The sequence below is a fragment of the Myxocyprinus asiaticus genome, chromosome 40, assembly GCF_019703515.2.
Source record: "Myxocyprinus asiaticus isolate MX2 ecotype Aquarium Trade chromosome 40, UBuf_Myxa_2, whole genome shotgun sequence".
In the NCBI taxonomy this organism is placed as follows: Eukaryota; Metazoa; Chordata; class Actinopteri; order Cypriniformes; family Catostomidae; genus Myxocyprinus; species Myxocyprinus asiaticus.
This window is the reverse complement of record NC_059383.1, coordinates 36,063,765-36,091,234: the sequence shown is the minus strand read 5'-3', so window position 1 is coordinate 36,091,234 and position 27,470 is coordinate 36,063,765. Positions and strand designations below refer to the sequence as shown.

At 36.9% G+C, this 27,470-nt stretch overlaps 1 protein-coding gene across 2 annotated transcripts in view; it reads left to right on the top strand.

The window, feature by feature from the left end:
- LOC127430972 (collagen alpha-1(V) chain-like) overlaps nt 1–27,470 on the top strand; it is a 146,168-nt gene that overhangs the window by 31,573 nt on the left and 87,125 nt on the right. For both annotated transcript variants that reach the window (XM_051681104.1, XM_051681103.1), the window contains exons 2-4: nt 7,808–7,975; nt 15,189–15,402; nt 15,812–15,974. In XM_051681104.1, coding sequence (XP_051537064.1) covers nt 7,808–7,975; nt 15,189–15,402; nt 15,812–15,974 — 545 coding nt within the window. The remainder of the gene's footprint in view (nt 1–7,807; nt 7,976–15,188; nt 15,403–15,811; nt 15,975–27,470) is intronic.

Genomic DNA, 27,470 nt, shown 5'->3' with positions numbered 1-27,470 from the left:
TTGAACCCGTTCTAAAACCGGTACTGTCTCTTTAATGAAAAACTGCATTTCTGTAAACAACGCCTTTAAATGAGCACATGTTAACTAGAGAGGACTCAAATGGATTTACCTCATCTGTGCGATGCATGATTAGAATTAAATGGTTTTTTGTAGTTGTTTTTGATCAACAACTGACTGTAAAGAACAGAAAGGACATTATTCAATGACAAATTGATTGGGTGGATCTCGTCCTTGAACACACATTACACGGAACAACACACTGTGAAAGGATCTCGCTGCTGAACACTTCACGACTAAATTACACAATTACTGGTGAGTGAAATGGAAACATTTACCAGCCAGTTTCCAAATATATTAACTTTAGTCGCATAGTGCGAAATTTGGTTGCAAATGCAAGTGATTTCCTCTCATTGCAGTAGAAGGTTATGAATTGAGTTAAAGATCGATCTTGGGATTTAAGAAATGATATCGAGATCGTTCAAATGAAGATAGCGATTAATCGGGAAAACAATATTTTTACCCAGCCCTACATTAGAGTAGTATTTGTTGTACTGCTTTTAATTTATGCAGATTTAAATAAAATATGCTGTATATAAATCATATTACAGTAATTGTTTAACTCACCATTGAGAATCATAGTAATTACAAAGTAAAATCTTGTAAAACATCCATATACTTTATAGTAATGAGAATTTGCTGAAAACATTTGGTTAATTGACATTTATATAATGTCACAATGCAAAATGTTTTAATACATCTTTCATTTTCTTTATGCAAAATGTAATCTTTTATTTGTATCTTTTGATTTTGGGGTGAAATGTGACTTTGTTATGTTTCTGTGTGATTCACATTACACCCTATTTCTGAAAGAGCAACTTCAGTTCACACACATACCTGAGCGGTGGTCTGTCAGGTTGTTTGTATAGGGAAATGTTGTGGTAATTGTAGGATATTTGAGTAAATGTGAAAAGGCAATATTTCTGTTCCTCTGGGACGCCTCTTTAACAGGGTAAACACACACAGTGCAAACACTCCCGCTGAGTGAGTGTAAGGTGAACCTAAGTGCTTCACCTGAACAGGTCTTTGTGAGTGGATACCAACTGATCTCATGAAAAGTCATACATAATTTATGAGTTGGCTATTTTGTATGGTCTCGCACGATTTTGTTTGCATAAACTCGTACGACTTCATCACATGCAAATTCCCTGACGTGTAATGCGGAAGCGCGAGTTTCACGCACGAGGTGTTAAGGACAAACTTATTAATATTATGCCCTAACCCAAACCCCTTATCTAAACTTAACCAATCAGTAGAGTGTGTAAACATGATAGGAAGCTGTTGTGTGTGACAGAAGCAAGTAATTGCCGCGTATTAGATGGAAACAATGTCCAGCGACGTCATTGGCTGTAGTGAAAGTCGTAGGAATTGAAACGATTGCAGTCGCACGATATCATACAAATTAGCCAAATTTAAAAAAGTCATATGAATCCTGACGATTTCTCCATGGGAGTGTGTTGGTGGATACTCATGAGTAGAGGTCGACAGATAGTGGATTTTGCCAATACCGATAATTAAGGTGGTAGGAAAAGCTGATAACCGATTAATTGTCTGATAGATTTTAAAATCGATTTATAGAATGTTAATAAATGTTTTTACTATGACGGGCACAGAAAAATAGTCCAAAATGAATAAAATCCCAGATGCGGTTTATTGTTCAACCAAAATCCCAATAATAACCTGAAATATTATTTGGTGCATAATGCGGGACTTTTAAGTATAAACAAGCCCGAAACACACCGGGGACTCTTATTTTGAAATGATGAAAAAACTATCAGCTCGTATAGATTGCATTGATTTTTACCGACAGCCGATAGTTCCAAAAAGCTACTATCGGCACCGATTAATCAGTAAATCCGATATATCTGTCTACCTCTATTCATGAGCTGTGTATGTGTGGTTTTAACATGACATTTTACAGGATGTTGATAGATTCCACTTAACCAGAGCTATAAAGTAAGTTGTAAAAGATCAAATGAACTCACGTGTGAAAGTATTTACACACACACACATGGACAGGTAAAATACTGACAGAGTACACACACTCCTGACACATAATACCAATGAGTGCAAAGAGAGAAAAACTTTGAGAACAAAAAACAGAAGAGAAGTTTTGTTGAAGTCAACATGAAATCAAAATTGCCTCCGCGTCTGAGACCGTCAATCCGCGCATCTTTTCATGTGGCCTGTTGAGTGCGTTATTGCGGAGACGTAGCGCGTGTGGAGGCCCACGCTATTCTCCGCAGCATCCACCCACAACTCACCACTGCCCCACCGAGAGCGAGAACCACATTATAGCGACCACGAGGAGGTTACCCCATGTGACTCTACCCTCCCTTGCAACGGGCCAATTTGGTTGCTTAGGAGACCTGGCTGGAGTCACTCAGCACGCCCTGGATTCGAACTCACGACTCCAGGGGTGGTAATCAGCGTCAATACTCGCTGAGCTACCCAGGCCCCCTTATTTACTTTCTTAATGCACATTTTACTGCAAGTATTACAAGTATTTACATTGATTTGTTGAACACGTTCTAAAACCGGTACTGTCTCTTTAACAATTCATGTTTTCAAGTTCTGCCCTACATTTTTTCCTGCTGAATGTCCTGTTTCACTCTGATAAAAATTCCCTGAATCCTTAAAACCAATACAACCCATGCGCACATAAAATCCAATATCGGGTTAATAAATGTATTTTAGTTTGATTTTGGAATTAGTTGGATGACTTTGAGTTTATTCTAGAGAAATGTGTTTCTTCATGGTTATTTAAAGGTTCCGTTTAGAACCAAAAAGTCATTTTCAGCCTTCTATGTCATAGAATATGTCATAGAATAACTTTCTTAAGTTCTTAAAAGAACGTTTTATTCTCTAGTTCTTAAAAGAACGTTTTATTCTCTAGTTCTTTAGAAAACCATCTGTACTGGTGCTTTAAACAACCTCAAAACCTATACACTGATTTTAAGAACCTATAATGTAACATCAAGACATTTTTAATCTCCAAAGAACCATATAGCCAACTCAAGAATCCTATACAGCCAAAAATGGTACTTCATAAGATGAGGGTACTTCGCTGAACCTAAGAACAACTGAAGAACCTTTATACTATTTGTTTATTGAGTTTTGGGATTGCTAGGAACAGTCTAATAGTTTATGGAGGTCTAATGTCTTTTAGTTGAATGCAGTACTCGTGTAAGTGGGTTACTGGGTCAAACTGCGTTTGCAGATCTTAGTTTCCTACTGTGAGTTAAGAGTTGACTCATGGCGGTGCTTGTGTGGTGGAAAATGGCTGAAGCATCATATCCATTTACGGCTTTTTTCCTAAACAGACTTAAGAGAATATATATGTGTTTGTGAGCATTTGACGCATAGCTTATCCTCACTGAGGTAAATATTAGCTCTGCCTGCTAGCGCACACTTTTTCACCCCTGGAGCAGACATTTGAGCCAAATGTTGATGCTAGCGCCATCTGGATATGTTTACATTAGACATTATTTATTATATACACACTACATTATATTGAAGCATTTGGGCTCCTTTATGCGGTAAATGTGCAACAAACTTTTATATTTAAAGATAATTATCACATTTTTACGTATCAAACCAACAAAATGCTAGTTAGGTTTGCTTTTCTGTTGCAAAAGTTTGCTAAATGATAAAGACTTGTTATCTGCTAGGTATATATTAAGATTTATAGCAAACAGCAATGGATAGCCACCAGAGTCTTTTTGTAGTTGTTGTTGTTGTTGTCAATTTAGACTGACCCTGTAAACTTGTCATTAAACTGTTAAAGCATGTCATTTTAAGCCAGCTTATTTAGGGGAAGCCCTTGGAACTCTTACATTTGCGTTTCTTTATCGTTAAACCATAGTGATATGTTCTTACTCTGGCAATCATCATGGCTATTTTATAGGGACTGACGAATAGTTTTGGTTTCCCAGAGAACCTCAGTGTAGCTCTGAAATTCACATCTATGTCCGCAGTGAGAGGTGAACTGACGCCTCTCTCTGTCTCAGCAGTTCCCACCGGTGCTTATCATCGCTTTCGGTGACAGAAAACTAGGAGAATGTTATTAGAGTGTAATTAATGTTTAATTATCGTGTAAGTACTGTGCAATTTGAGCATATGTGCCAAAGACAAGCGCACAGCTGATTAAAGTGATCCGTTTGTGATGATGTGTATGGACAAATTCTTCAGAGAGGGAAAATGTGTGTAAGTGCAACTATGTGTTTGTACATAGTCTTGGGTGTTGATATTACATCAGATGTATGAAAACACTTGTCAAAAGAGATGGGAATCGTAAGTAATTTAACGATTCTGGTTCTGATTCCTCTTAAGAGTTCCTTTACAGTTCTATTAACTATTATTACTTTTGAGAAATAAATATTTGAAATAAATAAGTAATGCTATTGATTATTGTATTTACTGCTCTCTGGCAGTCTGTTGCCAAATGATGAGATCATTTCAGATTGCATCAGTGCAGATATAACAAACTAGAGATACATTTAATACAGTTATTTCAAAAGGCATTAACAGACTTTTTATTGACATATTTTAAAGACTTAAAGTATAAATGCAATCCAATAATTGACCTTATTGTAACTACATATTAAATAAAAATGTTTAACAAACCAAAGTGTCCAACACATTTTTAAATCGATCAAATCAAATATATATATATATTTTAAATAAGAATCCACTGATTAAAACAAAACTCATAATGTAAAGGCCTTTTACTACATTATCTTTAACTACACATTGTCATATGAACAACCAGCCAATCACTGCACTGCCCTTCTGCTGAAATGTTTTTGATTGACAAAAGGGAACCGACTCATAAAAGTCATTTATTTGGGAAATTAGACTACACTCACCTTGTATGTCTTGTGCTATATATTCAGAAGAGCTGGCTCATAAGAGTCATTTGTTTGGGAATCAGACTACACTGGTTGCACTGTATGTTTCACACCGTATATTCGTAAGAACCGGCTCATTAGGATCATTTGTTTGGGAACCGGACTACATTATTTGTGCTGTAGATTCGTAAGAACCGGCTCATTCGAGTAATTTGTTTGGGAATCAGACTACACTGGTTGCGTTGTGGATTCAAAAGAACCGGCTCATTAGAATCATTTTGTTCGGGAATCAGACTACACTGGTTGCGCTGTAGATTCAAAAGAACTGGCTCATTAGAGTAATTTGTTCGGGAATCAGACTACACTGGTTGCGCTGTAGATTCAAAAGAACAGGCTCATTAGAGTCATTTGTTTGGGAATCAGACTACACTGGTTGCGTTGTGGATTCAAAAGAACCGGCTCATTAGAGTCATTTTGTTCGGAAATCAGACTACACTAGTTGTGCTGTAGATTCAAAAGAACTGGCTCATTAGAGTCATTTGTTCGGGAATCAGACTACACTGGTTGCATTGTGGATTCAAAAGAACCGGCTCATTAGAGTCATTTTGTTCGGAAATCAGACTACACTGGTTGTGCTGTAGATTCAAAAGAACTGGCTCATTAGAGTCATTTGTTCAGGAATCAGACTACACTGGTTGCGCTGTAGATTCAAAAGAACAGGCTCATTAGAGTCATTTGTTCAGGAATCAGACTACACTGGATGCGCTGTAGATTCAAAAGAACAGGCTCATTAGAGTCATTTGTTCGGGAATCAGACTACACTGGTTGCGCTATAGATTCAAAAGAACCGGCTCATTAGAGTCATTTGTTCGGGAATCAGACTACACTGGTTGCGCTGTATGTTTCATACTGTATATTCGGTAGAACCGGCTGATAATTTGTTCGGGAATCAGACTACACGTGTGCTGTAGATTCAGAAGAACCGGCTAATTAGAATAATTTCTACAGAAATCAGAGTACACTGGTCGCGCTACATGTTTCGCACTTTAGATTCAAATGAATCAGACATTAGAGTAATTTGTTCAGGAATTGGATTATGCTGGTCGCGCTGTATGTTTTGAGCTGAACATAAAAAAATAAATAAAAAAAAACAGCTCATTAGAGTCATTTGTTCGGGAATCGGACAGCACTGGTCTACACAATAATATTGTATTATGTGTCTAATGTGAATTAAGTTTGTAATATTACTGATTAGATGAGTTCCATCTATGTTTCTGTACTGCAGTTAATAAAGTATTTATGTGACATTATCCCATATAAACATTATACAAAACAAATAAACATTAATTGGATCTATAACTCTACTCTCACCTCTCCACCAATAGCTGGTGTGTGGTGACGTACTGACACACTATGGCTTCCGTTGCATCATCCAGGTGGATGCTGCACACTGGTGGTGGTTGAGGAGATTCCCCCTATACTATGTAAAATGATTTGAGTGCCTAGAAAAGCACTATATAAATGTAAGGAATTATTATTACTATTATTATTATATGATGCTTAATAGGTCATTGATTTATGAACATTCATACAGTATATGACTGTATATGAATCCATAAAAATCATAATCCCAAAATGATTATGGAAAAATAATCATTCCAACATCCGCACTTTAACTAATGATCAGTTCTGCATTATATAATGTAATAATGTTCATTTAAATAAGTGTAAACATTATTTTCTTCTTTTTATTGGCCTCTCAAAAACATTTCCCAACTGATGTAGGCCTCAGATCCAAAAGTTATTCTTCGGTTGATCTTAGCGAGTGGCAGTGGAATGACCAGAAAGACTTTCATAAAAATATCTCAAGGAAAATTGTGAATGCTTTCAAACATCTCTCTTTTGAAACATCTTCTCTCAGACTAAGTCAGACTGACTGGATCAAAATCACACCAAACTGAGCTAGAAATGGATAAACAGTGTCTCCGTGTCTGTCTGATTCCTTCTGTCTGTCTCTCTTGTCATGTTTTCTAAAAAGTTTTACTTGGGTGTAATTTGTGGCAAAACTGTCCCTAGAAGTGAGGGACATCTGATAAAACCTTCCTTTGAGGACATCCTTATCTGGAAAAGTATATACTTATATATATTTTATTTCTGGTTTTCTTTTTGGTGGTAGGGTGCTCTGTAGTAAATATAATAATCTTTATAAAACCTATATCAAACAGTGACAGTCTATGTTTTGTATTCATTTAGAAAGCCAAGTTAACTCTTGTGTGTTAATGTGGGTCAGGTTAGGTTCAGTGCTAGAAAATATAATTCGCACGGTATAAAAACAATTGAAGTGAAATGGGAAGTGAAAAAACAAATGTGTGTGTTAGTGTGTGTTTCTTTGAGTGATTTTAAAAAGCTTCAGCTGGAGGTGATTTCCAGACAGTGAAGTTATTCTTCAACACACACACACACACACACACACACACACACAGATGCCTGAAAGCCTGTCACAAAGCAGACATATGAACTGTGTGTGGCCTTCTGTACCAAAATGGAAAAGAAAGGGATCAAGTTGTGTCTGTGTTTATGAACTGGCTTTGTAGACACTGTGTCCTGTGTTCATATGGTCAGCTGAACTCGACTCTAAACACATTAAACACTTGACTGTGTTTCTTTTGCTGTGGTGGGTCAGAACCATATTTGGACCATGTAGTGGTCATTCTTTTGGTGCTTTTAGGTTGCTAATGACACATTTTTGGTTCTCTGAGCATAAAGGCTGTGTTCAGACGGAAATACTAGCATATTGACCAATCAGCATCCAAGACCAGAACTACCTGTTATATGTTATTCATTACATGTGACCTGAAATGGCTGTAATTAATTTTGTCTCTCTTTTTCTCTTTCTACAGCTGAGCCAGCTGATCTCCTAAAGATTTTAGATTTTCACAGTTTGCCGGACGGTGTTACAAAAACGACAGGATTCTGCTCACACAGGAAGTCGTCAAATGGGCCTGATGTCGCCTACAGAGTTACAAAAGATGCACAGCTTAGCGCTCCTACTAAACAACTCTACCCCTGTGAGTACACACACACACACACACACAGGTGCCCATCAGGGCAGTGTTTACAGTAGTTCTCCGTGTCTGCGGTGTGTGTTTGATCTGTCAGTGTCTTTCAGAGGCGGGTCAGAAAACTGCCCACACACACACACACAGACACACAGACACTCTGTTTTCCATCTCTTCCATTTCTATCTTATGACAGTGTGTTTATCATACTTAAGTCTTTTTGCCCTAAATAACTCATTCAGAAACCTTTTTTTCCTCATTCTCGTATACACATCAGACATGCTGTATAATGTATTTAGACAGACAACAGACACAGAGAGAAAAACAGGTGCAGGCCGCTGTACTATTTAGCTACTAGTAAGCATTCCAGCTGCTGGTTGACATTGAAATCTTGTCACTGCTGCTTAACTATGATTCCATTTTGACAATGAATCAATGTTTTGCCACTAAAAAAGAACATTCTGCCAGGAAAGTGTAAAATAAATTGTAAAATAAATTATAAATTGTCAAATGTAGTAATGCATCATCTCATTGACAAAATGAGTGGTTATCAGTGCATGAATGCGCAAAGCTCACTTTTCTGACATGGTTTTCTATGCAGAATTGTTTAAAAGTATATCCTTCGATATGTGCCTACTGTATATGGGTGTATTTTCAATTTTGGCCAATTTTATGTCCAAGGGGTTGATTTTTTTATTAAAACGAAAACATTTTGTTGTTTTAAAAAACATTTTTTTTAAAAAGTTGCTTTAAAACTGACTTGGAAACCTTTAACCAGCCATTCATCATTTATTTTAGGTAATTTCCAAATGCCTTTTATGTCCCATACCCAGAGCTTTAATATTAAACTATGAAAATCCATTGAAAAGAACAAAACAAATTATTACATGTATAAAACTATGCTCATCTAAACAAAGAGTGAAATAAACATAGACAATTTCTATATTCATTGTGTGGAAAAAAACAAACATATATATATATATATATATATATATATATATATATATATATATATATATATATATATATACAGTACTGTGCAAAAGTTTTAGGCACTTGAAATGTTGCATAATGAGGATTTCTTCAAAAATAATGAAATAAATAGTTTTCATTTATCACTTAATGTCATACAAAGTCCAGTAAACATAAAAAAGCTAAATCAATATTCGGTGTGACCACCTTTGCCTTTAAAACAGCCCCAATTCTCTTAGGTACATCTGGACACAGTTTTCTTGGTTGTTGGCAGATAGGATGTTCCGAGCTTCTTGGAGAATTCGCCACAGTTCTTCTATATATTTAGGCTGTCTCAATTGCTTCTGTCTCTTCTTGTAATCCCAGACTGACATGATGTTCAGAGGGGGGCTTTGTGGGGGCCATGACATCTGTTGCAGGGCTCCCTGTTCTTCTATTCTATTCTATTTGCAAAAGTAATGTTTGTGAGTCTAACATATTATATTATATTTCCTATTGACACACTAAAGCAGAAGATATAAATAATCATCTTAAGACAAATGCTTTTGTTAAACATCTTATGTGCTTAACACTTTTGCACAGTACTTTATATAATTTTTTTTTTTTTTTTCAGAAATTATAACTGTCCCACAGTTGTGGTGTTATTTCCTCCACACCAAACTTTGTCCCTAATAAAGTTTTGTCAAAAGTTAGGGTACCTGTTAACAAAGTCGACAAAAGTATCATGCTTGAGATGAGCTATGAGACAAATTATGCAAAAAGTGTGAAAATAATATTATTTGTGTGTATTTATGCTACATAAATGTATGCCTTAGCAATAAAAATAAATCTGCCATTTTATTTCAAAAACGTAAAAAAAAAAAAAAACTTCCTTCAGCGTCATTTCCACCACTGAATTCTAATAAACACAATACTGCATTTGAGATGTGCTGGAAATGACACTGTAGTGGGAATTTTCATGACTTTTCAGAAGAAAAAAAAACAAAAGACAAAAATGACATTAATCTCCTTTGATGCATGTACATCATGTCTAACAAGACTTTACTTTCTAGAAGTTCACAGTGCTAAGAATCACCCTTATGTGGCAGATACAAATCAGCTTTAGAAGTCACCGCATCGTGTCGCTGCTCATTACAATAAAGTTAAACTTTTCTCAACTTTGTTGAATCGCTGGACACTGCCACATCGCATCCCAAACAGCTGTTGTTACTCGTGTTACTTTTGTCAACTTTCATGAAAAGAATAAAATCTGGTCACTTTGTTGCTGAAACTCGCTGCATGTGTGAACGTCCCATTACTGCGTGTTGTCTGTCTGTGTAAGTTTGTGTGTGTGTGTGTGTGTGTGCGTGTGTGTGTGTGTGTGTGTGTAAGCATGTAGGTGCACTTCTACAGCTCATCATTAATTAATTGGTTGAAGTGTCAGCGTGCCCTAGACTCTCAGAAAGTGCAGAAAATCTCAATTATTGGAGAGGAGGGAGAGATGTGCCAGATGAAGAGAGAGGAAGCGAGATGGCCACCATGCATCGATCAGACTATGAGACAGTCTTTAACCCCAGCTCACCATGGCTCTGGTCCAAATTCTTTTTTAGCATTTTTAGGCAACATAGGTGAAGGCTGTTCCAAACTGTAACCAACAAAATTATGCTGGTAAATAAAATACCTCATTTTGGCCAAAATCTAAGGCAGCTTTGCATGTATCATACAAACAACTTCTCCTTGTGAAAAGTTTCCATGCCAGTTTTAATGTGACCTTCTAATAACAAAAAGAAAAGAAAAAATGTGTTCGTTTTAATAAAAATCACCCGATGGGTCATGAAGTTGTTGAAGTTGAAGAAACACCTAAATATATTTTATTGACTATGAAAAATCTCAATAGAAGATTCTAAATAAAAGTGCTAGTTTGACATGCTAATGTCAAACGTTTGTAATCAATTGTGTTTTAAATCTTCATATGAGGAGCACTGTTTATGTGGCATGCAGAGTTGCTATCCATGTAGAGCATTCCAGACCAGTCACTTATAAGGTTCTATTTCACTTAGGATACTGTCTTAGAGGGCAGCTTCCTGTGTAGACAGTAGGTTTTGGAACAGAGCTAATGTCTCAGTGTGTCTGACCCTGAATCAGGTCAACATTCTAGAATGAGAATGAGGTCATGCCACGTGCTTGTATCTCTTGAATTTCTCTATTTGAATCTCAATATTTCTCTCCATTTTAAACAAATAAACCTACATACACAGAGAATATTCTCCATTCTGCATCTCTGGTGTAGATCTTAATCTCTCTAAAGCTCTCAAGCAAAAATGCATATGCATATTAATATTTAGATACAAGTTATCTTATACTGTTTCTTCATCTGGCTTGCCTCTCTCCTCCTCCTCCTCATCCATACCCATAAGGTCATTGTCTCCCATTCTGCTGTGTCTTTATGGTAACATATAGAGGGGTCATAGGTCACTGGAGTTCTGGAGATGGTTTGTAAACATGGTGGAGAGTCAGACCTATAGACAGACTTGATGAAGAACAGAGCAGGGTTTAAGTGTCTCCTCTTGAGTAGCTGCAGACATGATTGAAGCGCAGTTAATGCGAGTTAACTGTTTCAAACCTTCAATATACTGTATATATATATATATATATATATATATATATATATATATATATATATATATACAGCTCTGGAAAAAATTATCTGGATTTATTATTTATAGGTATGTGTTTGAGTAAAATAAACATTTTTGTTTTATTCTATAAAGTACTGACAACATTTCTCCCAAATTCCAAATAAAAATATTGTCATTTAGAGCATTTATTTGCAGAAAATGACAACCGGTCAAAATAACAAAAAAGATGCAGTGTTTTCAGACCTCGAACAATGCAAAGAAAACAAGTTCATAATCATTTTTAAAAAACACAATACTAATGTTTTAACTTAGGAAGAGTTCAGAAATCAAAATTTGGTGGAATAACCCTGATTTTCAATCACAGCTTTCATGCATCGTGGCATGCTCTCTACCAGTCTTTCACATTGTTGTTGGGTGACTTTATGCCACTCCTGGCACAAAAATTCAAGCAGCTCAGCTTTGTTTGATGGCTTGTGGCCATCCATTTTCCTCTTGATCCCATTCCAGAGGTTTTCAATGGGGTTCAGGTCTGGAGATTGGGCCGGCCATGACAGGGTCTTGATCCAGTGGTCCTCCATCCACACCTTGATTGACCTGACTGTGTGGCATGGAGCATTGTCCTGCTGGAAAAACCAATCCCCAGATCATCACCAATCCTCCACCAAATTTCACAGTGGTTGCGAGACACTGTGGCTTGTAGGCCTCTCCAGGTCTCTGTTAGAAGACCAGGTGGAGGATCGGTGATGATCTGGGGGTGCTTCAGCAAGGCTGGAATCGGGCAGATTTGTCTTGTGAAAGACGCATGAATCAAGCCACGTACAAGGCTATCCTGGAAGAAAACTTGCTTCCTTCTGCTCTGACAATGTTCCCCAACTCTGAGGATTGGTAAATGATCCCTTACATATTATCTGCTTCTACTGTAATATTGGTCAGTTTTTGGAAAGAAGCTTATTATGGCCAATACCGATATGGTCAGCGATATATAGTGTGCCCGTTGACTCCAACATTGAAATCCTAGATGAAGGCAGAGTAATTCTGGGTAAAGAGAAGGGGAGAGATTAGACCATATATATGACTTACTCTTTCAATTCAGTTTTTGTTTCATGTTACACTGGTAACTGGCAGACCTTGTCTCCAGAGTGATGGCCCTTGGCTCTTACCCTTTGACCTCTAGACTGACTTCAGATCCGTCTCTCTCTATAACACACACACCCACACAGGAAACCAGGACAAAAGCACAGAGCATCTCTTGTTGGCTTGGGTGTGTGTGTGTGTGTGTGTGTGTGTGTGTGTGTGTGTGTGTGTGTGTGCATTTAAAACTAGTGCAAGCATATGCACATCACAAAACACTCATATACACATGTCACAAGGTTATCTGAGGATTTGTGGAGATGAATGGAGAAATGTGATTAATGGGTTTGTATTTCTGTGTTTGATTAAACACAAGAGAATTCCACTGCATGTTACACACACAGACACCAGAGAGGAAAATCTCAGTGAAAACAGTGTGTGAGAGTGATGTATAAAATGGTGTGAAAAGAAGGAATGGACAGATCAAGAAGGAGATGGTGGACCGAAACACCGAAACACATGCATCAAAGAGCTTGAACTCCTCCTTCTCCCTCCATTTCTGTTCCCTCAATACCTTATGCAAAACAATAATGTATTGAAGTGGTCTAGACTATCTTTTACGAAGCCATAGAGTGATCAAAAATATATTTTACAAAGGAGTAAAGTGATAGAGAATATTTCTTATGAAGCCATAAAGTGATCAGGAATATCTCTTACACAGCGATACGGTGATGTAGAGTATCTTATGAAGCTGTAAAGTATTTCTAGCATTCACACTGTGCTGAATGTGTTCCAAATCTGATTATTTTTCTTTCTGATGGAAGGAAGTCATACAGGTTTTGGAACCACATGAGGGTGAGTAAATGATGACAGAATTTTCATTTATGGGTGAACTATTCCTTTAAGAGTGTTGCGCTTATATTTTTCTCCATTTTTCTTGATCTCTCTGTTTATCCCAGTAATTTTCTCTCTATTTCTCATTCTTTCTCTCTGTTTGCTCTCTCCCCCTCTCTCTGCTAGATAAATTAGTGTAATAAAATGTCTCTTTGGGAACAGATGTTCTCCTCATCTCTGTCTCTCTCTCTCTCTCTCTCTCTCTCTTTCTTCCCTCCACCTCAGTAGATCCAAAACGCTTATCACCAATAAGACTCCTGCACGCACACACACACACTTAGACACTGTAACAGAGTTTCCCAAAGATGTGCCAAGTCCCCAGAACTGTTGTCAGATGATCTGACTGTTTTCCATTCTGCTGTTTTCCGTGTCAAACACTTTATCAGTGTTACCTGACAGCATTTCTCTACTCACAGACGTGATGCAATACCCTTGTCTCTTTTTCTTTCTAGTCTTAACTGTTCTCTGCACCCAGAAAACCCTAAAAGGGTCATTCTACAGTTGTGGTGACAGATACTGTCGTTAACTTTCAGATGGCAAAAACGTCAAACTGCAGTGTGCACAATTACTATAGAAAACCATATGCAGTGGCCCCCCAAAATATTTTCACATAAGTCATGCTTAAAAATGTATAAATGTTTTTACTTTTTAGATGCTAAATATCAAACTAAATGCCTCTCGAGTTTTTTTCAGAAGTAACTTCACTTTTCTGAGACACTTATTCAATGACTTTTAACCAGCTGGTGTCCTAGTGATTTTTAGTGGTTGTATGAAGTCAGTTCCTCTCAGGTTAACACAGGTGTAGTTCATCACATTAACTACTGAGATGTTCCACTAAAGTCTGACAACCAGAAATTGTCAAAATACTTTATATTGAACAGTATCTATTGTTTTATCATTTAAAGCAAACTTCTTTTTGTAAACTATTTTGTTTGTGTATTTGTGCTTTCTTTCAAAATTTTGACACATAGTTCATTATTATGTTGATTTATTATGTAATGACATTCGAATAATATTCATATATTTTTGAGTGCGGCTTAAGTGCCCCATTTGCTTATTGAGGCCAATCTGTTTTAAAACACTTTTTGGACTGTAACCTGGAAGTGTAAATATGATCTGAGAATTATTATTTACAATTAATTTAATTTTGAAAATCTCTTAGAGCAGAAAATATGTTTATATATGTTTATCACTGCTCCACAGTGCCGCTGTGTAGAAACATCATTTTTCAGTAAAAAGAAAAGATAATAAAATTATCAAAAATATATATTTTTTGTAAAATATAGTATATTGAACATACAATATAATGTTTTTTTTACTTTTACTATTCATTTAAATTAAACAACTGTTACACATTTTAATTAAGTTGCTGCAGTGGGGTTACTGAAAACACTAAAAAAATGTGGGACAATACACAAAAGGATTTTTATGAAGTACACTTCAGAAGTTCTTCCTGAGGCTAAAGGATGTTTTTACATGCTGTATTTGTTTTGTGAAAACCCTTGAAACTATCAAATTTTGAAGGACCAATTACGTGTCCATTTTCAGATGGAAATGCTATCACTATTGTTGAATGACCACCAATCAGTGTAATTTCCACTAGTAACTAATAACTTGCTCTCTCTCTCTCTCTCTCTCTCTATCTATCTATCTATCTCTATCTCTAGCATCCGTGTTTCCTGAGGACTTCTCCATACTGGTGACGGTGAGGCCTAAAAAAGGCAGTCAGTCCTTCCTGCTGTCAGTGTATAATGAACAGGGCATCCAGCAGCTCGGTCTGGAGGTGGGACGCTCTCCTGTCTTCCTGTATGAGGACCACCAGGGAAAACCCGGTCCAGAGGACTACCCGCTCTTCAGAGGGGTCAACCTGGCAGACGGAAAGTAAGTAAACACAGAGACTAGAGTGTGTGTTAATGATCAAACACTAGTGTTAGGTTTTAATACAGTCTCATGTGGTTTCTGTTTTGGGCATGTTTTCTGGCTGGCCCGTCCAAACAGAAATCTGATTGGTTGAAAATTGTGCTCCTTATAGTCTTATATTAATCATCAAATATGTTCTGATTGGCTGTGATTTTTTTCAGACAGACAGACAGACAGACAGAAAGATAGACAAAGACGGATGGACAGACACCATATTTTAGAAGATAGATAGATAGATAGATAGATAGATAGATAGAAAGATGGACATAAGGCTAGATGGCTAGACAGACAGAAAGATAGATAGATGGATGGACAGACAGAAAATGTTCACACTCTGACACACACCCTCACTCGTTTCTATGTGATTCAGGTGGCACCGTGTGGCGATCAGCGTTCACAAGCAGAGCATCACTCTGATTTTGGACTGTAAGAAGAAAATCACACGGACGCTGTCCAGAAGCCCTCACCCCATCATCGACACTAAAGGGATCGTGGTGTTCGGAACGCGTATCCTGGACGAGGAGGTGTTTGAGGTAAAGAACATTTTTAGATGTTCCAGAATATTCATCAGAACTTTGTTTAAAATGTTCTCAAAGTGTCCCTAAAAGGTTCTCAAGCATTTTATTGCTCAGAGGTTTCTCCTTCATTGCTCAGGACACTTGATGGAGTGCTCAGTTATTTCTAATTTAAGTCACAACTTTGTCTTTAATGTTTCTCAAATGTTTCAGCAACTTCCTGTGACTAACTCAAGCAAATGTGAATGTAGAGAACGTGTGCATGTTTGTTTAGCACCTAGTTGTGGTTATGTTGGGCCAACTTAAGATTGTAGGGTTTCCGTGCCACAAGGATTTATAAACTGTACTGTGTATATACTGTATGTGTGTAAATGTCAGATTGACCATAAAGGTTTTAGAATAAGTATTGTATATAGCACACTGAAGTGTGGTTGTGGCTTTATTTGGTCAGTCAGTATTGCAAAAAAAAAAAAAAAAAAAAACTCTGTAGTATGCATCTGATATGCAAGTTTTCTGTATGCACGTAATACTTACATTTTTGCACAAATATTTTTTTTCACAACCAGAGCACTTTGCGTGGAGTACTGTGTGCAGTGTGCTCAAGTTGATCTTGAGTTTTTAGTGTGATGAATGAATCGGAAGTAATGACAAATACAATTTTTAACATTAGCACTGCCAAAAGTTGAGACATGCAAAATAATTGCATTTAACTGAATGCCTCTTGCTGAATTAAACATGTGGCGAAATGAGGTCATGTGACGACAGAGCAGCATGCTCATCATTGCATACTGTCTACTGTTTCTCTTACTTTTTTTGATTAGGTAGTATACAGTGTAGCCTACAGTATACTGCACAGTATGCAGTACTATAGTAATCCATTCTGAACATGGCCAAATGCAAAAAAAACAAAAAAAACAAAACAAAGAGAGAGAGAGATTTGATATATGAATACTTCCTTGTGTAATTAATGGTAGGTTGGAGCATAACGGCACTCTTAGCAATAAATATTTCACTTCACATGATTCATTTCGCATATACTTTATTCAACAGAAAGACATAAAAAAACATGATTCATATCATTCATCAGACAAACCATAGATGAAAACCTTCAATGATTTTTTACCCACATTCAGAAAAAAATCTAGTTTTAAACATGCTGATGTGTTTTGTGATTTCAAGGTGTCTTGATGATGAGAAATAAAGGATTGTGTGGTTTAAATGTGAGACATAAGTAAGACTTAAGGTAACGTATGTGATGACACTGAGGGCTTCGACCGCAGACACACAGAATGTTCATGGAATGTCGATGTGTCTTTAAGGTTTGGTCTACCTGAATGTTTGAAGTTGAAGTGTTTTGAGGAAATGGAAAGAGCCATGTGTGTTTTTTCCACAAAGCGAGACTCCAAACCACCACAGATCCTTAACCAAACCCCTGCTGCACACACACATAGGTAACATATTTCATTTCAGAGTCTGGCCATGTAATCCAGTTCTTTAAAAGCTCACCAATTCCTCAATGGACTTCTAAGATAAACAGAGCAAGAGCGAGAGAGAGAGAGAGAAAGAAAGAGAATTCTAGACTGCATTTCATTTAAATAAACAATACATGTTAAAATGATAACTAAAATGCACTTTTTCCATCTTGACCAGAGGTGAGATAAGCGTCTCTTACCCTTCTCAGTCACAGATAAATCACACTAGACTAAGAGTTCATTACATCAAGCTGGCTAAGGCATGTGGTTTAAATTATGGTTTTATTTAAGTGCTTACAGTGAACTCACTTCCTCTTTTTAACAGTATATTAACATATACAGTTGTGCTCAAAAGTTTGTATACCCTGGCAGAAATTTTGATATTAATGGCATTGATTTAGAAAATGTGACTGATCATGCAAAAAATCTTTTATTTAAGGATAGTGATCATATGAAGCCATTTATTATCACATAGTTGTTTGGCTCCTTTTTAAATCATAATGATAACAGAAATCACCCAAATGGCCCTGATCAAAAGTTTACATACCCTTGAATGTTTGGCCTTGTTACAGACATACAAGGTGACACACACAGGTTTAAATGGCAATTAAAGTTTAATTTCCCACACCTGTGGCAGTTAATATTGCAATTAGTGTCTGTGTATAAATAGTCAAAGAGTTTGTTAGCTCTCATGTGGATGCATTGAGCAGGTTAGATACTGAGCCATGGGGAGGAGAAAAGAACTGTCAAAAGACCTGCATAACAAGGTAATGGAACTTTATAAAGATGGAAAAGGATATAAAAAGATATCCAAAGCCTTGTAAAATGCCAGTCAGTACTGTTCAATCACTTATTAAGAAGTGCAAAATTTGGGATCTCTTGATACCAAGCCAAGGTCAGGTAGACCAAGAAAGATTTCAGCCACAACTGCCAGAAGAACTGTTCGGGATACAAAGAAAAACCCACAGGTAACCTCAGGAGAAATACAGGCTGCTCTGGAAAAATATGGTGTGGTTGTTTCAAGGAGCACAAAACGACGATACTTGAACAAAATGAGCTGCATGGTCGAGTTGCCAGAAAGAAGCCAATGCCACAAAAAAGCCTGGTTACAATATGCACACCTCACAGCTTCTGGCACACTGTAATTTGGAGTGATGAGACCAAAATAGAGCTTTATGGTCACAACCATAAGCGCTATGTTTGGAGAGGGGTCAACAAGTATTGTGCTCCTTGAACACACCGTCCTTTTCCAGAGCAGCCTGTATTTCTCCTGAGGTTACCTGTGGGTTTTTCTTTGTATCCCGAACAATTCTTCTGGCAGTTGTGGCTGAAATCTTTCTTGGTCTACCTGACCTTGGCTTGGTATCAAGAGATACCAAATTTTCCACTTCTTAATAAGTGATTGAACAGTACTGACTGGCATTTTCAAGGCTTTGGATATCTTTTTATATCCTTTTCCATCTTTATAAAGTTCCAGTACCTTGTTACGCAGGTCTTTTGACAGTTCTTTTCTGCTCCCCATGGCTCAGTATCTAGCCTACTCAGTGCATCCACGTGAGAGCTAACAAACTCATTGACTATTTATACACATGCACTAACTGCAATTTAAAAAGCCACAGGTGTGGGAAATTAACCTTTAATTGCCATTTAAACCTGTGTGTGTCACCTTGTGTGTCTGTAACAAGGCCAAACATTCAAGGGTATGTAAACTTTTGATCAGGGCCATTTGGGTGATTTCTGTTATCATTATGATTTAAAAAGGAGCCAAACAACTATGTGATAATAAATGGCTTCATATGATCACAATCCTTAATTTTTTTTTGCATGATCAGTCATATTTTCAAAATCAATGCCAAAATTTCACAATTTCTGCCAGGGTATGCAAACTTTTGAGCACAACTGTATATATATATATATATATATATATATATATATATATATATATATAAAAACTCACCGGCCACTTTATTAGGTACACCTGTACATCTACTTATTCACACGATTATCAAATCAGCCAATCGTGTAGCAGCAGTGTAATGTATAAAATCATGCAGATACTTGTCAGGAGCTTTAGTTAATGTTCACATCAACCATCAGAATGGGGAAAAGATGTGATAACAGTGATTTAGACCATGGCATGATTGTTGGTCAACAAGGCGTTTCATCCACAGAACTGCCGCTCACTGGATGTTTTTTGTTTTTCACACCATTCTCTTTACACTCTAGAGACTGTTGCACGTGAAAATCCCAGGAGATCAGCAGTATATTCAAAACATCCCGTCTGGCACCAGCAATCATGCCACGTCGAAATCACTGAGATACAATTTTTCCCCCATTCTGATGGTTGATGTGAACATTAACTGAAGCTCCTGACCCGTATCTGCATGATTTTATTCATTACACTGTTGCCACATGATTGCCTGATTAGATAATCGCATGAATAATAGATGAACAGGTGTACCTAATAAAGTAGCAGGTGACTGTGTGTATATACAGTGCATCTGGAAAGTATTCACAGCGCTTCACTTTTTCCACATTTTGTTATGTTAGAGCCTTATTCCAAAATGGATTAAATTCATTATTTTCATCAAAATTCTACAAACAATGTCAATGTGAAAGAAGTTTGTTTGAAATCTTTGCAAATTTATTAAAAACAAAAAACAAAACAAAAATCACATGTACATAAGTATTCACAGCCTTTGCCATGACACTCAAAATTGAGCTCAGGTGCATCCTGTTTCCACTGATCATCCTTGAGATGTTTCTACAACTTGATTGGCGTCCACCTGTGGTAAATTCAGTTGATTGGACATGATTTGGAAAGGCACACACCTGTCTATATAAGGTCCCACAGGTAACAGTGCATGCCAGAGCACAAACCAAGCCATGAAGTCCAAGGAATTGTCTGTAGACCTCCGAGACAGGATTGTATCGAGGCACAGATCTGGGGAAGGGTACAGAAAAAAGTGGCCTCCATCATCCGTAAATGGAAGAAGTTTAGAACCACCAGGACTCTTCCTAGAGCTGGCCGCCCGGCCAAACTGAGCGATCGAGGGAGAAGGGCCTTAGTCAGGGAGGTGACCAAGAACCTGATGGTCACTCTGACAGAGCTCCAGCGTTTCTCTGTGGAGAGAGGAGAACCTTCCAGAAGAACAACCATCTCTGCAGCACTCCACCGATCAGGCCTGTATGGTAGAGTAGCCAGACGGAAGCCACTCCTCAGTAAAAGGCACATGACAGCCCGCCTGTAGTTTGCCAAAAGGCACCTGAAGGACTCTCAGACCATGAGAAACAAAGATTGAACTCTTTGGCCTGAATGGCAAGCATCATGTCTGGAGGAAACCAGGCACCGCTCATCACATGGACAATACCATCCCTACAGCGAAGCATGGTGGTGGCAGCATCATGCTGTGGGGATGTTTTTCAGCGGCAGGAACTGGGAGACTAGTCACGATCGAGGGAAAGATGAATGCAGCAATGTACAGAGACATCCTTGATGAAAACCTGCTCCAGAGCGCTCTGGACCTCAGACTGGGGCGAAGGTTCATCTTCCAACAGGACAACGACCCTAAGCACACAGCCAAGATAACAAAGGAGTGGCTACGGGACAACTCTGTGAATGTCCTTGAGTGGCCCAGCCAGAGCCCAGACTTGAACCCGATTGAACATCTCTGGAGAGATCTGAAAATGGCTGTGCACCGACGCTCCCCATCCAACCTGATGGAGCTTGAGAGGTCCTGCAAAGAAGAATGGGAGAAACTGCCCAAAAATAGGTGTGCCAAGCTTGTAGCATCATACTCAAAAAGACTTGAGGCTGTAATTGGTGCCAAAGGTGCTTCAACAAAGTATTGAGGCTGTGAATACTTACGTACATGTGATTTTTTTTATTTTTTTTTATAAATTTGCAAAGATTTCAAACAAAGTTCTTTCACGTTGTCATTATGGGGTATTGTTTGTAGAATTTTGAGGAAAATAATGAATTTAATCCATTTTGGAATAAGGCTGTAACATAACAAAATGTTAAAAAAGTGAAGCGCTGTGAATACTTTCCGGATACACTGTATATATATATATTTATACTGGCAGCCAAAAGTTTGGAATAATGTACAGATTTTGCTCTTCTGGAAAGAAATTGGTACTTTTATTCACAAAGTGGCATTCAACTGATCACAATGTATAGTCAGGACATTAATAACATGAAAAATTACTATTACAATTTGAAAAAAAATTTCAGAACTTCTTAAACTACTTCAAAGAGTTCTCATCAAAAATCCTCCACGTGCAGCGATGACAGCTTTGCAGATCCTTGGCATTCTAGCTGTCAGTTTGTCCAGATACTCAGGTGACATTTCACCCCACACTTCCTGTAGCACTTGCCATAGATGTGGCTGTCTTGTCGGGCACTTCTCACGCACCTTACACTCTAGCTGATCCCACAAAAGCTCAATGGGGTTAAGATCCATAACACTCTTTTCCAATTATCTGTTGTCCAATGTCTGTGTTTCTTTGCCCACTCGAACCTTTTCTTTTAGTTTTTCTGTTTCAAAAGTGGCTTTTTCTTTGCAATTCTTCCCATAAGGCCTGCACCCCTGAGTCTTCTCTTTACTGTTGTACATGAAACTGGTGTTGAGCGGGTAGAATTCAATGAAGCTGTCAGCTGAGGACATGTGAGGCGTCTATTTCTCAAACTAGAGACTCTGATGTACTTATCCTCTTGTTTAGTTGTACATCTGGTCTTCCACATCTCTTTCTGTCCTTGTTAGAGTCAGTTGTCCTTTGTCTTTGAAGACTATAGTGTACACCTTTGTATGAAATCTTCAGGTTTTTTTTTGTGACAATTTCAAGCATTGTACAGCCTTTATTCCTCAAAACAATGATTGACTGACGAGTTTCTAGAGAAAGCTGTTTCTTTTTTTGCCATTTTTGACCTAATATTGACCTTAAGACATGCCAGTCTATTGCATACTGTGGCAACTCAAAAACAAACACAAAGACAATGTTAAGCTTCATTTAACTAACCAGATAGCTTTCAACTGTGTTTGATATAATGGCAAGTGATTTTCTAGTACCAAATTAGCAATTTAGCATGATTACTCAAGGATAAGGTATTGGAGTGATGGCTGCTGGAAATGGGGCCTGTCTAGATTTGATCAAAAATGGCTTTTTTCAAATAGTGATGTTGCTGTTTTTTACATCAGTAATGTGCTGACTATACTTTGTGATCAGGTGAATGTCACTTTGGTGAATTAAAGTACCAATTTCCTTCAGAAACAGCAAAATCTGTAGATTATTCCAAGCTTTTGGCCGCCAGTGTGTATATATATATATATATACACACACACACACACACACACACACACACACACACACACACACACACACACTGTGTATACTGTATATATATGTGATATTGATTTTGGAATGTAATGTATGCTGGAACTGGCAATGACGAAGACGATGATGAGATGAAGAACCCAAGTGCAGTTTATTAAATAAACATGAAATCCAAAACCCTAACTACAAAACAAAACATGGACTAGACTAGACTAGACTAGACTAGACTAGACTAGACTAGACTAGACTAGACTAGACTAGACTAGACTTTGCACATACCCTTTCACATTCAATACTAGACAACCACACAATGGAAAACATGAGGCTTAAATACATGGACATGGGGAAACATAAACCAATGAACAAACAGAACTGATCACAAGCTAATTAAACAATAAACCAATGAAAACATGACACATGAACATGGAGGGAAAACAGGAATCACATGACAAGGGAAACAGGAACTAAACATTTCAAAATAAAAGACATGAATCAACAGAATACACATGACATGGAACTAATTTACAGGTCAAAAATAACCTAAGGAAAGTTGGTAGCCTCATTATTTCATATTTGCACAAAGCTAGGTAGGTCTACCACTAAAATTATTTGACTTCAGCTCCCCTTATTACATTATATGCCAAAGGTGTGAGTCCAAAAATGTGGAGAAAAAAACACTTTTTGTGTTGTTTTTCCAAATTTGTTGTGATTAACTCCAGAAGTATTACAAAAATCTTAATATTGTTTTAGATTCTGGTTCAGAACAAACTTTGTTATTCAAATTTTTGGGGCCCTGTATGGTTAAATCCCAGAGATACGGTGCTCTTAATAAGGTTCCAGCTCATTTTCAGTTGTTGAAAACCATGTAGGTTTTTTTTCTTTCCATTTTTGGACTCACGCCACTGGCATTTAACGCAACATGGGGTGCTGAAGTTAACTGATTTTACTAATAGACCTACCTATCTCTGTGTAAAAATAAAATAATGATGCTGCTGGCACCTTTCTAAACTTTTGCTCCAAAACTACAGGTTTTTCTCCTTCATAGACAAAATTTCTCTCCCCCTCTACAAAATAATGGATTACTTAGTAAATTTTCATCTATGGCATTTTGTATTGTGGCTTTCATCACCATATACTGTATATATTTCTTTCACCAGTATAATGATCCTAATGATCACATTGCTCATACTTAGGTTAGGGATTTTAACAAACTCCTAACCCAAAGTGTTAAACTTTTGGCATGTTACTTGTTCCACACTGTTTGTGCTATACAGACACTCAAATTATGTGGACAGAGAGAAAGGTGATGGTGATGTTTTTGTGGAAAGTTTTGGTCAGAATGAGGACTTTGAGGTTCATGTCTCATGACATCATTGAAGGAATTTCCATAGCGGCCACTAAGGTCAGCACAAGAGTGTAAAAGCGTGAATATGATTGGAAAAAGTCAGACGTGTGGTTAAAATCAGCTCAGATCACTTTCTGTATTCCCTTGTTTCATCATTCTCTCCATATCTCTTTTACCTGATTGACTGAGTAGAAAACGAGAGAAGGAGAGAAAATTATAGAGACATTTAATGTTCAATCATTATTCTTTCTGTTATCTCTCTGGAGAACTTTTCTATTGTCAGCTTTTCATTTCATTTTATATATATTGATGTGAAATATTGTCCACATTTAGTAGAAGTAGAAAAACATATTCAGCATATAGTCTGTCCAGTTTATTCAGTGGGAAATAAAGGAGGGTGTGACTTGATTTAATGCTTCAGGATTTGATTGGGTGAGACATTTGAGGTTTTGATAATATTTGTTAATATTATTTTTCCTCACCCACAAAGTTTTGGTTATGTCAGAAGAAAACTACAATTGTTTCAGTGACTGAGGAAGTTATTACATTTTGATAAATGATCATGATTTTTTTTTCCTTCAAGTACTAGGTGATGTAAGCACAACAAGACCAGTGACATTTATTAAAGGGATAGTTCACCCAAAAAAAAAAAATATATATATATATATATATATATATATATCTCTCATCATTTACTTTCCTTCATGCCATCCCAGATGTCTTCTGCAGAACATAAATTATGATTTTTAGAAAAATATCTCAGTTCTGAAGGTCCATACAATAATAGCCAAAATGTTGACACTCCAAAAAGCACATAAAGGCAGCATAAAAGTAATCCATATGACTCCAGTGTTTTTTATCCATATCTTCAGAAGTGATATGATAGGTGTGAGAGAAACAGATCAATATTTAGGTCCTTTTTTGCTATAAATTCTTCTCCCTGTCCAGTAGGGGGCGATATGCATGAAGAATGTGAATCACTAAAAACACAAGAAGAAAAGGTTGAAATTGAAAGTTAAAGTGGAAATTGACTGAGCAGGAAGGAGAATTCACAGTAAAAAAGGACTATCATATCGGTTCTGAAGACATTGATTTAACCAGTCGTTTGGATTACTTTAATGCTGACTTGTGTGATTTTTGGAGCTTAAAAATTTTGGAACCCATTCACTTGCATTGTATGGACCAAAAGAGCTGAGCAATTCTACTAGAAATCTTCATCTGAGTTCAGCAGATGAAAGAAAGTCATACACATCTGGGATGACATGAGGGTGAGTAAATGATGAGAGAATTTAATATTTTGGGTGAATTATTCCTTTAAGAAAGCAAACAGTCCAATCTGAATTCTTTTTGTTTTTAAGGATTATCTGAAAATGTTTTTTTCTTGACTATATGGATAACTTCTATGAGTATCTTATAAATGCATGATTCTTCTTTTAAGCTTTGCTTTAAAAGCTTTTTTTTTTTTAAAAAAGCTTTGCTGTAAAATTACTACATTTTAAAAAATGAGCACACAGTAAATATTTGCCAAACAGAAGCACACACAGTATGTTGCTAGATTCATACACTACAAGAACACAATTCAAACACACGCAACTTTTTCTGGCATGGTGGGGCGGATTTGTGAAATTTAAGATTTTTAATTTTTTTTTCAAATGAGTAAACTTATCCTACAAATGAGGGAGAATTAATCCAAATTAATCTTTGAAAGAGTTCCAAATGAAACAGCAGTCTAAACTGCACTTTAAAAGCTAGTTGAATCCTAAAGAGCCAGAATGCTGTGGGGGGGCGAGGATGCCGTTATAATATAATAGGGATGTGAATGTAGAAGTGAGTGATGGAAGAAATTTAGAAATGAAGGAGAGAAAGGCTGGATGGAAAGAGAGGGAGGAGTGAGAGAACAAGAGAGGAGGAGTTTGTGGCTGACAGGAAAGTGCACTGGTAGACATGCTTGTTGCTTTTGGCAAAGATCGAAAGGTCTCCAGACACCGCTGCTGTGCATGTGTGTGTGTGTGTGTGCACGTCAGTGGATGGTTTGATTTCTGTGGTTTAATTTTTCACTTTTGAGGATGCCCAGACGCTGCCTGCTTGTGTGTGTGTGTACCGTCACACAGGTGTGTGTGTGTGTATGTGTCTGTGCAGTCTTAAGCTTGACCAAATATTTAGTTTTTTCTTGTGTGAGTGTGTCATACTTTCATGGTTACATTTAAACCTTTTGGCGATATATCCCACGGTAAAAGTCCATGTTCTAATGTGGATCACATGTGTTCTGATTCTTTTGTCTCGGGCTGATGAGGTCATATGTAGCTGTGATGATGTAATTGTAAAACAAACTTAATAAGTACAAGGCCACAAGCCCTGAAACTCTTAATTAGGCTGGATAGTGTATGTGTACATAAATATCACAAAACATGTCCGGAACATGTCTAGGTAATATTTTACCCCAAAATCAAAAGAAAAATTAAGAAATTATATTTGTGCATGCTTAAAGAAAATGAAGCCTGTTTTTAGGATCAATAAGATTGTTATGTACTGTGGCATTAGTTTCATGATAATTAAACACATCTCCCACAATTTTACACGACATCACACCTAAGTTACACAACATTAACTTATTGTTTTTGAAGCTGTTGTATAAAGGCAATATCAACCTTGCAATTGTGTTGTTGTACTGAATTTCATTACTATATAATTGATATTGCTTAAATGCTAAAAAAAGAAATACTTATCAGTAACGTAATGTAAAAAAAAATGGATGATTCTCACTAAAGCTCACTAAATGCTCTGGTCCTGTTTTACTAAAAAATTAAAAGAAACTATTGAGAAATTGCTTTTTTTCCTTATAGAAATGAAGCCTAGTTTTATGGGCATTAAGATTTTGACCCCCAATTCTCATTACAGCAATGCAAAAAAAGATGGTCATCTGAAATTCTCATTACCGCAATGTGAAAAAAAAAAAAGAAAAAAGAAAAGAGAAAAAAAATGATACATTTAAATAAAGTATTTATACATCATAATAGAACTCCCTCAGTCCTGCCTTTAATGTTTGCTGATTTTAATTTTTTTTAAAAAGTGTACAACAACATATTATTTTGTTTTACTGTAATGCAGTAAAAAATGACTGTTATTGTAATAAGAATAATCATTAAATAAAATTGGAATTATAAATGTTAAAAGGATAGTTCACCCAAAAATGAAATTTTTCATCATTTACTCACCCTCATGCCATCCCAGATGTTTAGAATATTCCAGCTCTGTAGGTCCATACAATGCAAGAGAATGGGTGCCAAAAGTTTGACGCTCCAAAAAGCACATAAAGGCAGCATAAAAGTAATCCATATGACTCCAGAGTTTTAATCCATATTT